The sequence below is a fragment of the Dermacentor variabilis genome, chromosome 1 (assembly GCF_050947875.1).
Source record: "Dermacentor variabilis isolate Ectoservices chromosome 1, ASM5094787v1, whole genome shotgun sequence".
NCBI classification, from domain to species: domain Eukaryota; kingdom Metazoa; phylum Arthropoda; class Arachnida; order Ixodida; family Ixodidae; genus Dermacentor; species Dermacentor variabilis.
The window spans coordinates 81,810,712-81,827,021 of NC_134568.1; the positions used below are offsets into that span (position 1 = coordinate 81,810,712).

The window sequence follows — 16,310 nt, forward strand, 5'->3', positions numbered from 1 at the left end:
AATAGGATAAGGCAACACTGGACTTCAGTCAACCAAGGGAACAGGCAGGTTTCAGGAAGGAATACTCTACAATGGATCACAGCCATGTCATCAATCAGGTAATCAAGTAATCTGCAGAGTACAATCAGCCTCTCTATATGCCTTTCATAGATTGTGAAAAGGCATTTGATTCAGTAGAGATACCAGCAGTCATAGAGGCATTACGTAATCAAGGAGTACAGGATGCCTATGTAAATATCCCCGAAAATATCTACAGATTCCACAGCTGCCTTAATTCTCTAAGAAAAGTAGGAACATACCTGTGAAGAAAGGGGTCAGACAAGGAGAGACAATCTCTCCAATGCTATTCACTGCGTGCTTGGAAGAAGTATTCAAGCTATAAAACTAGGAAGGCTTAGGAGTAAGGATCAACGGTGACTATCTCGGCAACCTTCGGTTTGCAGATGACATTGTCCTGTTCAGTAACACTGGGAACGAGTTACAACAAAAGATTGAGGACTTTAACAGAGAGCATGTAACAACAGGGTCAAAGATTAATATACAGAAGACAAATTTAATGATTAATAGCCAAGCAAGGGAACAAGCATTCAGGATCGCCAGTCAGCCTCCAGAGTCTGAAGGCGTACGTTTACCTAGGTAGATTAATCACGGAACCCTGATCATGAGAAGGAAATTCATAAAAGGATAAAAATGGGTTGGATCGCATACAGCAGACATTGTCAGATTCTGACTGGAAGCTTACCAATATCATTGAAAAGAAAGGTGCACAATCAGTGCATTCTAGCGGTGCTAACATATAGGGCAGAAACTTGGAGACTGACAAAGAAGCTCGAAAACAAGTTAAGGACTACACAAATAGCCATGGAATGAAGAATGTTAGGCGTAATGTTAAGAGACAGGAAGAGAGAAGTTTGGATCAGAAAGTAAACTTGCATAGCGGATATTCTAATTGACATTAAGAGAAAGAAATGGAGCTGGGCAGGTCATGTCATGCATAGGTTAGATAACCGGTGGACCATTAAGGTTACAGATTGGGTGCCAAGAGGAGGGAAGCACAGTCGAGGATGGCAGAAGACTAGGTGGGGTGATGAAATTAAGAAATTCGCAGTGCTAGTTGGGATCGGTTGGCGCAGGACAGGGGTAATTGGAGCTGCTGATGATTAGTACCATATGTTAGTGAGATCTAGGATTTCTCTCATTTTGAAGAGAGAAAGAGTAAAATTAGTCGAGAAGAAACAGGCCAACCTAGACACAGTAAGGATAAAAGCAGATGAATTCAGGCTGGTGCTCGCAAACAAATATGCAGCCTTAAAATAGAAAGATGAAGGTGACAGAGATAATGAATGTAATGGTAACTAGGCTGATTTCAGTAGCAACAATTGAAGTGGGAGGTAAGGCACCAAGGCAACTAGTAGGTAAGCTCTCTGAAGTAATAAAGGACATAATAAAGAAACAACATAGCATGAATGTGTCCAACTCAAGAGATCAAATAGAGTTCAATGAACTGTCAAAACTGATCGACAAGAAAAAAGTAAGGGATATTCGAAATTATAACGTGGCAGAGATTGAGAAAGCAGTAAAAAATGGCCGCAGCATGAAATCAGTGAGATGAAAACTTGGCATAAGACAAGGCAAGATGTGTGCACTGAAAGGTAAGCAGGGTAATGTCATCAGCAATTTCTATGATAAGTAAAAGCAGCAGAAGACTTCTAAACTGACCTGAAAAGTACCCAGAGCAGCTCCTTATATAACTAGTGATGAAGTTAGATGGCCTTGCAAGACGGGTCTCGGGGTAAAGCGGCAGGAGAAGATTAAATAACAGTCGATTTAATCAAAGATAAAGGAGATATCATGCTTGAAAAGCTTGCGGCCGTTTATACGCAATGCCTCACCACTCCAAGTGTACCAGGGAGTTGAAAGAATGCCAACATTATACTAATCCATAAGAAGGGAGATGTTAAGAATTCAAGAATTATAGGCCCACTAGCTTGATTTTAGTATTGTATAAAATATTCAAGATAATTTTCAGTAGAATCAGCAGAACATTCTCTTCAAGCAACCAAGAGAACTTGCTGGCTTCAGGAAGGGATATTCTACAGTGGATCACATCCATGTCATCAATCAAGTAATCGAGAAATATGAGGAGTACAATCAACCTCTCTGTGTGGCTTTCATAGATTATAAAAGGGCATTTGATTCAGTAGGGATACCAGCAGTCATAGAGGCATTACGTAATCAAGGCGTACAGACGGCTTACGTAAATATCCTGGAAAATATCTACAGAGATTCGACAGCTACCCTAATTCTCCACAAGAAAAGTAGGAAGATACCTATAAAGAAAGGGGTCAGGCAAGGAGACAATCTCTCCAGTGCATGCTTGGAAGAAGTAATTAAGCTATTAAACTGGGAAGGCTTGGGAGTGAGGATCAACGGCAAATATCTCAACAACCTTTGGTTTGCAGATGACATTGTCCTGTTCAGCAACACAGGGGACAACGTAATAGTTCTGCAGAAACTCGCAAGGTGGAGGGAAGTAATTAATAAAGGGGAAAATGAGACATCCACCTAATCATAGCAATTGTTAGAATTGAGGGGGAGGAATTGCAACAGATGATTGAGGACCTTAATTGAGAAAGTGTAAGAGTGGGGTTGCAGATTAATATGCAGAAGACAAAGTTAATGTTCAATAGGCCTGGCAAGGGAAGAGTCTGTACACGAGTACGTTTATCTATGTCAATTACTCACAGGGGACCCTGATCAAGAGAAGGAAATTTACAGAATAAAGATTGGTTAGAATGCATACGGCAGGCATTGCCAAATCCTGACTGGGAGCTTACCACTTTTGTTCAAAAGAAAACTACAATCATTGCATTCTACCAGTGTTAACATATGGGGCAGAAACTTGGAAGTTAGCAAAGAAGCTTGAGAACAAGTTAAGGACCGCGCAAAGAGTGAAGGAGTGAAAAATGCAAGGCGTAACATTAAGAGACTGGAAGAGAGCAGTTGGGATCAGAGAGCAAACGGGGATAGCCGATATTCTAGTTGGCATTAAGAGAAAAAAATGGAGCTGGGCAGGCCATGTAATGCATAGAGTTACAGAATGGGTGCCAAGGGAAGGGAAGTATAGTCGGGGACGGCAAAGAACTAGGTGGGGTGATGAAAGGAGGAAATTTGCAAGTGCAAGTTGGAATCGGCTAGTGCAAGACAGAGGTAATTGGAGATTGCAGGGAGAGGCCTTCATCCTGCAGTGGACATAGAATAGGGTGATGAAGATGAGTACAGGCAAGGAGGGGTTACCTGTAGTTGATGCTTTTAGTGTTTAACCTTGTAGTTCACTCATAGATTTCAGTGTGATGAAACTGCTATACCACAACCACTAACCACTTGCCATCCTTTATAGTTGAGATGTTGAGTCATTTGTCCTATCTGTATTTTAAAAGTATAGCACTTTATTGTTCCGTTATGCACAGTTATGGGGGAGTGTTGAGGGTTAAGCTGCTGCTGTTGCAGATGCACAGTGAATGAGGTGATCCACAGCTGTGGCAAAGTGGCTATGGCATCGCACTGGGGAGCTCAAGGTTGCGGGTTCAATGTGGGCCATGGTGGCAGCATTTCAATGGCCGCGAATAACAACGATTGTGTATTTGGATATAGGTACATGTTAAAAAATGCCAGGCGATAAAAAATTCATCCAGAGTCCCTCACTACAGCATGTCTCGTAATCACATCATTTTTGTGGAATGTAGAAACCCAGAATTTTATTTAATATTAGTGTATAAGGTGCTCAAGTCTTTTATGGAAGTATATATATACAGAAGCCTGTGAGCCTTATGTTTGATTGCCAGTAAAAATCTTTACAGCTGCATGTGCATTTTAGCATGTTTTGGCTTTTAGTAAAGCAATGAAGGGGGCTAGTTGGTGAACGTTCATGGTTATACTGCGCTCAGTTTTACAAACACGATACTAAGGAAGGACAGGACCGTCCTTCCTCCGTCGTCCGGACAGGATCGTCCGTCCACGTCCTGTCCTTCCTTAGTATCGTGTTTGTAAAACTGAGCGCAGTATAACCATGACCATGTTTTGGCTGCCACAATAATGTGTTCTCATTGTGCAGTCCTTTCCAAAAGCACAATTTTTTTTGCCTCTTTCTAAAGGTCTGTCGTCACTACAAGCCCAGTCAGCAGAGGAATGCCATGTTTCATTGCAGCCATCATCGATAAAAAATGTGGCATTTCTGCACCATGATGAATTGGACTTCATGCGCTCACTTCGACAGTCCAGCACTCGAAGCAGCTTTGTTCCCTCGGCGGCTGCCATTACGACTGCTGCCAATGTTACATTTACTGTAGGTGGCATCGTAACGAAGAACAATGCAAGCAGTAGTGGGCTTCATGTAAGGAAAGCACATTATATTAATGATGAAGCTGGTAGACTGCTGAAACAGGGACCACGAAATTCTGGTAGCAAGACTTTACCAGGTAAGTTTTTTGGTTTCAAGTCACTGGTTTAGGATTTTATTCTTTGCATAATAAAAAATGCCTGCTGAAGGTATCTTATTGATCGTTCCAGATTAAGTTAACCCGTTACCGTATGGTGTATAATATGATACACATAGAACAACTTCTAGCATAATAGAGTTGAAACGAGAAAATCCTACATATTCACTGGGAATATGGCCTTCCTAGCAAGGAAATGCATGGTGGTTGTAACACTGGAAAGAAATTGTAATTGTTTAAGTTATTTTTTTTCTTTAAAAATGTATGCCAGTCGCTCATCACACATGCAAGAAGTTTGTAAATAAACAGGTTATTTTCCCAATTTATATACTTGAAACCGGCACACACAAATTGCCAGGGTGTTTTAGCCTACTGCGATGTTTTGATCGAGAAAATTATATGGGTGGATACGATAGGCAAGCAATAATTGCTCTGCGATATGCTGGGTGAGTGAGGTATTTGAGAACATAAGGATGACTTCTTGAATAGCAGCAATTTTCAGGCAAGCATGGATATGTTCATTCCAAATTTTCTACATTGCTTCTTTCACTGTTGTTTTCTAAGGCTGTAGAATAAAGCCATCTATGGCCTCAGTCATATGGTTTCGATAATGGCTGCATGCTCGGATTCAATAACTTCTGTTGGACAGTTCTTCTACAACAGCAGTCTTTAGTGAGTTTTCAGCATTGTTTGGCTCTTTAATAGTCTCCCTCTCAGTGACACATCCTATAAATAGCAGTGTAGCAGATTTATATTGAGAACTAGGACATCATATTGGGCGTTATGTGGCCGCATGTGTTTACAGCCAGCCATTCTTGGGTCGCGCAGGCCCGGTGGGGCCAAGAAAATCAATTTTTTAAAAGTAGTGCCTAATGACATCGTGTGCCGTAAGCTTGCCTGTTGACTCTACCGCTTGAAGCTGCTCTGCAATGGCCATGATTGGCCTTTCAGGGTTCTCACTTTTCATGGCCTCCACCTGCTGGAGAAACTCAATTGTCTGAATGGTGTCTGATGGCTAGCAGTGCTTTTTTCTCATTGTCAAAGATGACAGTTGGCAATAAATTATTCTCACTGGAAAAGGAAAGAATTTGGTGACATTTAAGAAGGTGGCGATATCAAAGTCTGCTGTGGTCAGTGTGTGAGGGTACTAAAACAGCATACAGCTTTATCTCCTGCATCAGATTGGAAGCTGATACCTGGGAATAAGTGTGTTAGATAGGTGACAGGGTGGTTGGCGAAGGCAAAGTTTAGCTTATAGACTGGTAGAATAAGAATATTAATGTCTATGACAATTCAAAGCTGGGCCTCCAATACCTCGCACATCCTGTATGATACAGCATGCTTTATGGGCTGTTTTGTGGAGGTGAGCCCAGATCTGTTTCTTCACAAAAAATCAATTTTATGACAAAATATTATGTTTTGTGTGGGCTATACTGTTTCTTAGCACCATTATTGGCGATAAATATGTCTGAAAGTAAAAATGCCAACGGTCTTTACAGTGCAGATAGCATGGAGCCTGATGCGTTCTTTGAGCTAATAGCAACTAACAAATATCTAAAAAAAAGGAACAAGTTTCTTGTTCTTTTTTTTTTTTCTGGCTTGTGTCAAGCTCCAAAAAGTATGCAAAGCTAAAAATTAAAATAATGTCATACCAAGGTCTATAAATGGTCCAACCTAGATATTGAAGCTGTCAGTTAGTCATTCGGCATCAAAATTTAAAGAAACTTGTACTAGGTAGAGGTTTTGAGAAACAAACTTCATTTTTAAAAGCAATGTTCTAAGTTTTTTTAGTGGTTCTGTTATTTTTCTGCAAGTTCAAAAATCACATGTGGCAGGTGACACAGTTCTGATCATTGAGCTGTGTTGCTTAAACAGGCGAACATTATTAACAAGAGAAATCAAAATGTGTAATTGACTAGTTAAAAAAATATGTTTTAACTAATTATCTTACGGCACATATTGCAGTTTACAAATTGTAGCCAGGGAGATTGCAAGGCGGATTCAATTGGAACCAATTCTCAGGATGACACCAGTTTGGAGATATTAATTCCAGAATTTTGCTAATAAATACATTGGCAGTCCACTTACTTTCATTCTTCAATGCATAGACAATGGCATTTTGTTTAATAAGTTAGTGGGATGACAGTGCATTTTTCCTGCAAGTTTGGTGGCACATATCTTGAAAATAAGGTCATCCACAGAATTTTTTTCAAGTGGATATTCCTTGCATGCTAACCAGCTACAATTAATAAATTGCAATATCTGCTGTAAGGTAATTACTAATTTGGTAAAAACTTAATTATTCTTTTTGTTAATTAATCTATTATGCATTTCAATCTCTCATGCAAGTAATGCCCGCCTCTTCAAGTAGAGCAGCTTAAATTGTGCTATCTGACACTGGCACCTTTTAAAAATTACTTAGTCATTGCAAAAAAACAACTCGTAGATTCAGCAGTGGCATGTACCAGGCGGTTGGGATGTTAGCACATGAAGCAGGTGGGCTCGGTATTGATCCAATGCTTTGCAAACCTCTTCTGCTGCAAGCACTTCATGTACTCTAGTGCCAACACTGCGAGCGAGTGTTGGCAGCATATATGTTACTGTTCCTTCACCAATCTAGGTACACCACCGCAATGCATGCGACACTTACGCATCAAAACATCCTCGGCACAGTCTAGGTTGTGCACTGCAGAAAGCCACCCACGCACCATGGCATATGTGATATTGTGTGCAGTTTGTGCTGTTAATAAGTGCAGCAGCATCATTGCAAGCACAGTTTGCAAATTCGCATTATAGGCAGGGTGATGAAGAGACATTTGGCACTTTCAACATTACCTGCAATTGGGTACATGGTAGACGCAGTTTTTCATTAATGTTATTTCCTCATGGCAGAGATGACGGTTGGACATCTTATCGATGCATGTGTGTTTTCATGCGCATACACTATAGCGCTTGCAAACGTTTTTGTCATATATCTGTCAGATGTCAATGTAACAGGCACCAGAGCAAATCTACAAGAACCCAGCGAAAGGCTAATCAAAGGAGACAGCACTCCCAGTAACAAACTACGTAAGAAATATGACTGACATGACTTTTCACTCCTTGAAGCAGATAGTACTTGCACATCTGTGAAAAATTCAGGGAGTTTGTACAGCATTTGCTAACCTAGATCAGCAGTACAAGACTAGACGATTCCTGTGGTAGTTGTAATGACCTTGCAAACACATTGTGGTAGCAAGCAGCGGAGCTGGCGTCCTTTCATTGGGTCTACTTGGGGGGGACTGCTGCTAGGAGCACGCTCAACTTTCTGAAAGCATTCTTTGAAAAGGCCAATTTGGCAGCTTTCAGCGACACAGTCATTGTATGGCCTTCAACCACTGCACCAAGCTGACTGGCGCACTCTTGACATCTTTGTGATACTGTGTGACCGTGACCTTCGCTTTCAGTGATGTGAACACAGTAGTACTTCATTGATACGATCCTGTCACATGCAATTTTCTGGTGCCAGCATTCATGACCGAGAACACTAGAAATGGTGCAATACAGTTACATGTCTTTTTACTGGTTAATGTGTGCCTTGAAAACACAATCTTTCGGCACCAACACTCAGTACGTCGCCAAACTGCGATCATATGATACGTTTACCAACCGCGAGATTCTATGTAACAAGAAAAGGTGCCCCTGCGAGGTGTCTGTGTCAGCAAACGTTTGGTGCGTTGTGACACCACGAACCCGAGCACATGGGAGTTGGACCCTCCTGTGTGTAGTCATGCACGGCTTAGCTGTGTTCGGGGAAAACGTGATCCTGGGGTTTAAGCCAATACTGGGTGTTTGTACCTTTAAGGTTTAAGGTCCCTTGGTGGAGGCAACACACCCTTTTGGCCTCAGCTTCACGTAGACGGCACCTCCGGGCTGACCCAACTGGAGGAAATCGGTAGTTGCCTTTTCCTGCACTCCTCTTCTATCTTTGTCTTTCTCTCTCACTTTCAATCTTTCCTGTCCTCTCCTTATTTCTTTTTACTTCTGATTTTCCGTGCAGCAAGGGTTAACCTTGTGTGACATAACCACCCTTGGTTATTCATGTTTGGTTATAGTAGTGCCGTACAGCTGGCCTTTGCAGGGCCTGTCCTTTCCAGGTTTGCAGTGTCCCTTTGGGATCCATGGTGGGTCACTGGCGCTGCTGCCGAGAATTTTATATATGGTATACCTATGGAAAGTAGTTTCTCCCAACTCCATGATTGCCCTCAGAAACGAGGGCACTCCGAAGTCTTCAAGTTTTTTGGCTGACAAATTGATAATTTTTCAAAATTTCATGTAATGCATTATGAGAAAACAGAAAAGTTGGCAAGAATGATTTCGCCTTTCCTGGTTGCAAAATCACTGACTGAAGCTTTTGACCGAGGTTGTAAAGTTTCCTAGTTGACAAGTGGTGACCTCCTTCTGGAACTCCATGATAACATTCAACATGAAAAGCTACCTACTCTTGTGTCTTTTGGTGACGTTTCCCGCACCATACTACGTATGAACACCATTCGTGGTGTCATTTTCGATGAAGATCTGATGTAGATAACCAGGATTTTATCGCTGTGAAAAGAATTATGAGGTCTGGTGAAAAAGAGATTAAAACCAAGCATATAATTCTGACATTCAGTTCAATTATGGTACTCTCGAGTATTGAGACAGGGTACATAAAGAAACGGGCCAGGCCTTATATCTCCAGTGCCCTCTGATGCTTCAAATGCCAAAGGTTTGGCCACAGTTCTCAGAACTTTCCAGGCCGACTAAGCTGTCCCAAATGTCCCCTTGAACATCCATCCAAATATTGCGAGAACACTCCACTCTGTGTGAATTGTGATGGAAAGCATGCTGCATACTTGCAGTCCTACCTGTCATGGAAGAAGAAAGAAATTGTGACAGTCAAAGTAAAAAACATATGTCATTCAAGGAGGTACGCAAGCGGGCATCACACATGCCATGCAACAGCTTGGCCGAAGTGGCACATCAGGTGGCAGCACCACAATGGCCCCCAGCAGCTGTCTGGCCCACACACAGTGAGCCGGCGGTGATGCTAACCGCCTCCTCTGTGGAGCATCTAGCGCTGCTCCGCGATCCCAGACGAAAAGGGCCATCAACCCCCATGCTAGTGGCCTCTAGCGCCTCGTCTCTCGAGATGCCTTCAAGTCAAACAGTGCTCACAAGAGTGTGCGTCCAGTGCTCGCAAGAGGCAATGGAGATAGCAACCAGCCAGATGGCACCACCAGTGCTTAAGGAGGGGCGAGACTTTCACGATAGCTCAAAAAAAGAAAAAATCCTGCATCACAGGGCTTGGCAAGGGCTCTGTAAGCTAATTTGCAATCCCTAAACACACAGCACAAACTTCTTTTTCAATATGCATACGCAAATATTGCAGTGGAATTTTAAGGGTCTGCTCCATAATTTTGATGACGTCAAAGAGCTCCTTCGTAAATATAGTCCAAGGGTGCTGTGTTCAGGAAATGAATCTCAAATCAGCACACACAGGCTTTCTGAGGCAATATGCCATTTTTCACTAAGACTGCGATGGCGCTACCGCCTCATCATGCGTTGTGGCTATAATAATTGATAAGGGTGTTTCTTGCCAACAGTTAAGTCCGAACAACCCTTGAAGCAGTTGCAGTTAGAGTGGTACTGTTTGATAAACTAGTTAAAATTGGTCCTCTATACATCCCTCCTGGTTGTCAGCCTTCCAGGACAGTATTCTATAGCTCTATTGTCGAACTTCCAGAACATTATGTAGTCGTAGGAGATTTCAACGCACACAGCACTTTGTGGGGAGACTCACCGCGATACAAGGGATCGCCTAATAGAAAATTTTCTTTTTTTCTACAGTACATCTCTGCTTAACAAGAAAGAGCCGACATTCTATAGCGTTGCACACAAAGCATACTCTTCTAGAGACCTAAGCATAGTGTCGAGTACACTCATGCCATACCTAGAGTGGAGTATCATTAAGAATTCCTACGAAAGTGACCACTTCCCTATAGTTTTGAGTCAAACAAAACAGGATGAATGCCCCCCACATATTCCCCGATGGAAGGTTGACTCAACTATCTGGGAATCTTTCCAAGAACTGACATATTTAAGCCAGGATGATAATGCCTCTCTTAATATAGACAATGCTGTGGCGTACTTACATATAATTGAGGCTGCCACAAAATGCATCCATCAAACTGACGGACTGGCGAATAAACGGCACATCCCATGGTAGATTGAAGAACGGAAAAAAAAGCATGGAAAAAATCAAGATAAAGCTTGGGAACGATATTGCGACTCTACAACCGCCAAAAACTTAATTTTAAGCAAATAAGGTCACAAGGTAGAAGAACATGTCGACATGCTAAGAGAGAGAGAGTTGGGTGAAGTACATCTCCGCTATAAATTCTTAAATGCATGAGACGGAAGTGTGGAATAGGGTAAATAGATTAAATGGCCGGGAGGTACACCCACCTCCACTTAGTATGTACCTGAGGTGAGAACCTGGAAGATCAGGCAGATTGTTTAGGCGAACACTTTGAATATATTTCCAATGCATCCCATTGTGTACGCATTCCTGAGGTTCAAAGAACATGCAGAGCGGCAACGCCGGAATCGGAAATGTGCACAAAATGAAGATTACAACTGCCTATTTAGCCTAGCTGAACTTAACAGTTTTCTCACTTGCTGCAACAACAACTCGGCTCCAGGTGACGATTGGATCAAGTAGGAAATGATTAAGTACTTACATTCTGAAACACTGAAAATACTTCTGTCTCTTTTTAATGCCATGTCTTGTGTGGCTGGGTATATTCCGTCCTCGTGGAAAGAAGCTGTAGTCATCCCAGTACTTAAACAAGGCAAGGACCCATTCTTAGCAAGCAGCTACAGGCCAATAGCACTAACAAACTGTCAGTGCAAATTGTTTGAAAAAAAGAAATCATAAACCGGTGCTTAATCTGTTTCCTAGAAAATAACAAAATACTAGACCCCCTCCAGTGTGGTTTCCGAGAAGGTAGGTTAACAATGGACCACCTTGTTCGCATCGAGGCAAGCATCAGAGATGCTTTTATATGTAAACAGTTTTTACTTCAAATGATTCTATATCTCGCGAAAGCATAAGACATGACATGGCGCTTCGGGATTCTGCGAGATCTTTCCATGATGGGTGTCCGTGGAAATATGTCAAACACAGTCGAAAGCTACTTGTTTAACTGCATGTGTCTCTTAAGAGTGGGCAATGCTTTATTTAGAACATTCACCCAGGAGAATGGCGTGCCGCAAGGGTGCGTGCTTAGTTGTGTACTCTTTGTTGTAAAAATGAATTCCTTGTATACAGTCATTCCACGCACTGTTTTATTCTGTGTATGTCGATTATGTGCAGATACATTTCAAATCATGAAACATTGCTATCTGCAAACGAGAGGTGCAGGTTGCAATAAACAAATTGTATAAACGGGCAGGTGAAAATGGTGTCAAAATAAGCAACCAAAAAGTACCTGCATACTTTTCTTAAACAAGAGAGTTGTAACATCACTACCAAGTAATATGGTCAAGAGAGACCACCTCTCTGTGAGCAGTGAACATAAATTCCTGGGAATCATTTTAGACTCTAAGCTCATGCTTATTTCCCATGTTAAATATCTGAAAATGAGATGTCAGAAAACAATGAACCTCCTTAAGCTTCCGTGATGCACAACAAGGGTTAATGATCGAAAATGTCTCCTGAACTTATACAGGAGCCTTGTCCAGTCCTCTGGGTATTTATTGTACAGGTCAGTATAGAATTCTTTCACTGCTTTTACTATATCATCTAAATTGCTGATGATATTATCCTGCTTATCTTTCAGTGCATACATCTTGGCTTGTCGATGCCAAGTTTCCTTCTCACTGTTTTCATACTGCTCCATTTTTTACAGCTTCTTCAGTCTTTCTCACATTATAATTTCGAATATCACTTATTTTCTCTTTGTTGATCAGTTTTGACAGTTCCGGGAATTCTATCTTATCTCTTGAGTTGGACACTTTCATTCTTTGTAGTTTCTTTATTAGGTCCTTTGTTACTTGGGAGAGCTTGCCTACTGGTTGCCTTGGTGCCTTGCCTTCCACTTCAATTGCTGCCTCTGAAGCCAGCCTAGTTACTATTTCATTCATTACCTTTATGTCATCGTCATCATCTCGCTGTTCTAAGGCTGCAAATTTGTTTGCAAGTACCAGCTTAAATTTGTCTGCTTTTACGCTTACTGCCTCTAAGTTGACCTGTTTTTTCTTTACCAATTTTACTCTTTCTCTGTTCAAATTGAGGTGAATCCTAGCCCTCACTAACCTATGATCACTGCACTTTACCCTACCTATCACTTATACATCCTGCGCTATTCTGGGATCGGCAGAAAGTATGATATCAATTTCATTTCTTGTTTCACCATTAGGGCTTTTCAAGGTCCACTTTCTGTTGCTACGTTTCCTGAAAAAGGTGTTCATTATTCTCAGCTTACTGCTTTCTGCGAATTCTACCAGAATCTCTCCTCTAGCATTTCTACAATCGACGCCGTAGTTGCCAATTGCCTGTTCATCCGCTTGCTTTTTCTCCACTTTTGCATTGAAGTCACCCATTACTACTGTATAATGAGTTTGCACTTTTCTCATCGCTAATTCAACATCTTCATAAAACTGATCTACATCCTCATCGTCGTCACTGGATGTTGGAGCGTAGGCTTGTACTACCTTTAATCTCTGCCTCTTATTAAGTTTGATTACGACTGCTGCTACTGAGGACTCGGGAGTATTCTATTCGAAACAATAATGAACAGTATACAGAAACTTCTCCTATAACTAGAGATGAGGTCAGAAGGGCCTTGCAAGGCATGAAACAGGGAAAAGCAGCATGAGAGGATGGAATAACAGTCGATTTAATCAAAGATGGAGGAGACATAATGCTAGAAAAACTAGCGGCTCTCTATACGAAGTGTCTATCGACTGTAAGGGTCCCAGAAAACTGGAAGAATGCAAACATTATACTAATCCACAAAAAGGTAGACGTTAAAGAACTGAAAAATTATAGGCCCATTAGCTTACTCCCAGTATTATATAAAATATTTACTAAAATAATCTCCAATAGAATAAGGGCAACACTTGACTTTAGTCAACCAAGGGAACAGGCAGGTTTCAGGAAGGGATACTCTACAATGGATCACGTCCATGTCATCAATCAGGTAATCGAGTAATCCGCAGAGTACAATCAGCTTCTCTATATGGCTTTCATAGATTGCGAAAAGGCATTTGATTCAGTAGAGGTACCAGCAGTCAGAGGCATTACGTAATCAGGGAGTACAGGATGCCTACGTAAATATCTTGGAAACATGTACACGCATGTGGAAACCTCACAACTTTTTGTAATTATCTTACTATGTATATATTTTACGATGTTACAGTGGCTTTCTTTAGGCCCCTTTTCAGCCACGTCACATCTACCCCTAGTAGTTCATCGCTCCATTTCCAGCTAATTGACACTGGGCTAGTGCTCTTTGGCCATACTTGGCCTTTGCGCCACAAAACATCACATTCATCAACAAGAAAAGGTGTGAGATGCGTGCGAACAAAAACAGTAGCCACCCGCCGCAGCAGCTCCCCGCAATACTCGCCCACCTTTCATGTAAAAACGCCGGCGTGTACTCGATTTCCTATTCGGGTACCACCTAATCTCCTCCCAGGTCATTGGATGCTGTATTAATGGCTATCGCAGACAACCATATTGTGATAAGCTTATTTACCTATCTGTTTCACAGCGCATGGAGTTCAGTGCAGTTAGAGATGCCTCTGAGGACAGCACGGAAGAAACGGCAACAGGCACAGCATCCAACTGCCCCTTACACGTTATTGTCTTGCAACTGCATGTGCATTGTAAAAAAGGTCAATTGGATACATTTGCTATATGTTTGGATAGGCCAACAACCATTTTTAATGAGCGGTGATACAAACTACACTTGTCTGCTTGCAAATTACCTGAATGGCCGCTACAGCCCTGCACTTGAATTCACAGTACATGAGCCCTTCTCTGTTGTATGGAAATTCCTCTGGATATGCATATATGTAAAATCACCGTGATTGTTATTGCAATAATAACGAACAGTGTTGTTCTGTGGCTTTCTGGAAGTGTGGATGCTTTTAATAGGCAATAACCGAAATGTGTTGCCATTCCTTACTGCAGGCGGCGCGAAGTAATCGTCATGTTTTGCTCCGGCAGCATCGTAGGTATCTTATTCCAGAATTGCCCACCGGCTCAATTACCCTTTGCCGGTTTAAACACTACGCAATAGGAAAACGACAGTGTGAGTCTTGGATCACTTGGGCCCCACCATCTAACACGTGTCGGTGTCTCAGGCTGCAACAATTTGCGTTGACTGGGCATGTCAAAGCTTCCTGCCAAAATTTCCCGCTTGAAGCTGCTGACCGAGGTCTAGTTCGAGGAGGGCAAATGTAAGCTTGCTGAAGCCACAAAAAGGACAACACATGATGAGCCGCTCGGGCCTCTCCTGATCGGCATGTGTCAGCACCTTGTGCTGCAATAATTCGTGCAACGCTTCACATTACATAGATGTCAACTACAGTTTAGTCTGTCAAATTTTTTATTGACTTTGGATCGTACCTTTTCCCAGTTAGTAAGCTTTCTTTCTAGCATTATTTTTCCATAACATATGAATGAGGTTTTACTCATTTTTCATGTCTGAAGTCATGCTGCACTTGATGCCCGTTTTGAACGGGTTGTATAAAAGGTGCTGTAAATATTTGTGGCGTTTTGAGAAATTGAGGCTTTATCCTAATTATGGAGTTGGCACTTGTCTACAAAAGCAAAAAAAAGTGAGGCACAAAATTTCTCTGTTGGTACTCCTTTAAATGTTGCTAAACAGCTCTGAGAATAAAATGTTATGCTTGCTTCTGTATTGAGCAGCCTACAGAATCAAGCTAATACTTGCACGTAAAACATGAAATCGTAGTAATATTGCCAGCCTGCTATGGCCGCAGACTTTCTGTGCTTGTATGTTGCAGATTGCTTTTGAACACTAGCCTTTTTTTATTTTCTTATGTTTTGTCTTGTGCTTCTGCACATTGTTCTGAAAGCTTTAGGTGCAAAGCATCACACTTTTGTTATGTGCAGGTAGCAGCAGGAAGCTCCGCAGGTTGGTTGAAAAGCAGAAAAATGTGGCAGAGCATCGACACAGAAAAGCCAAATCCCTGCAACATCAGGCTGATTGCAATGGAAACCACGTTGATGTCCGTGCGTCTCAAGCTACCGCACGAGGACAGTCAACAAAGCTTGTGGACGCTTCTACCTGCTGTAGACCCAGCATCACCACAATTGCCACTAACACCTCAATGACTATGGCTGTTGGATTTTCTGAGCCATCTGAAAAACAGCTTTTGGAAGATGAAAACACCTTGCGGAGAAACAGTGCTTTCTCAGAAATGGGTGAAAACGTAAGCTTGTGCTCACAAGATTGTGTGGAGGAGTATCTCGAATATCTGAAGAAGAGAAAAACTGTGGGACAGGATGCAAAGGAGCCTTTGCCATGCACAGCTTCAACTGTGCTAGAGAATGGACCTTACAGGCATGAAAACCTTCCTGAAGATGAGCACATTGATTTGGCTTCGACTGAAGTTTTTATTGACCCTGTCTGGAAGCGAAAATTTGCCTCTCTACCTCAACCAAAGGAATATAGAGGGTTTTCTCTCCAAGTTGATGCATCCACACGAAAGAAACTTCAACAGCTTTGTGAGTAATGCCTTAATGGCTCATTTTTACAT

General features: G+C 41.9%; 1 protein-coding gene across 3 annotated transcripts in view; it reads left to right on the plus strand.

The window, feature by feature from the left end:
- The window catches only part of LOC142579953 (uncharacterized), a 233,143-nt gene that overhangs the window by 37,098 nt on the left and 179,735 nt on the right, over nucleotides 1-16,310 (plus strand). For all 3 annotated transcript variants that reach the window (XM_075690640.1, XM_075690649.1, XM_075690656.1), the window contains exons 6-7: nucleotides 4,155-4,478; nucleotides 15,664-16,278. In XM_075690640.1, the coding sequence (XP_075546755.1) occupies nucleotides 4,155-4,478; nucleotides 15,664-16,278 (939 nt within the window). The remainder of the gene's footprint in view (nucleotides 1-4,154; nucleotides 4,479-15,663; nucleotides 16,279-16,310) is intronic.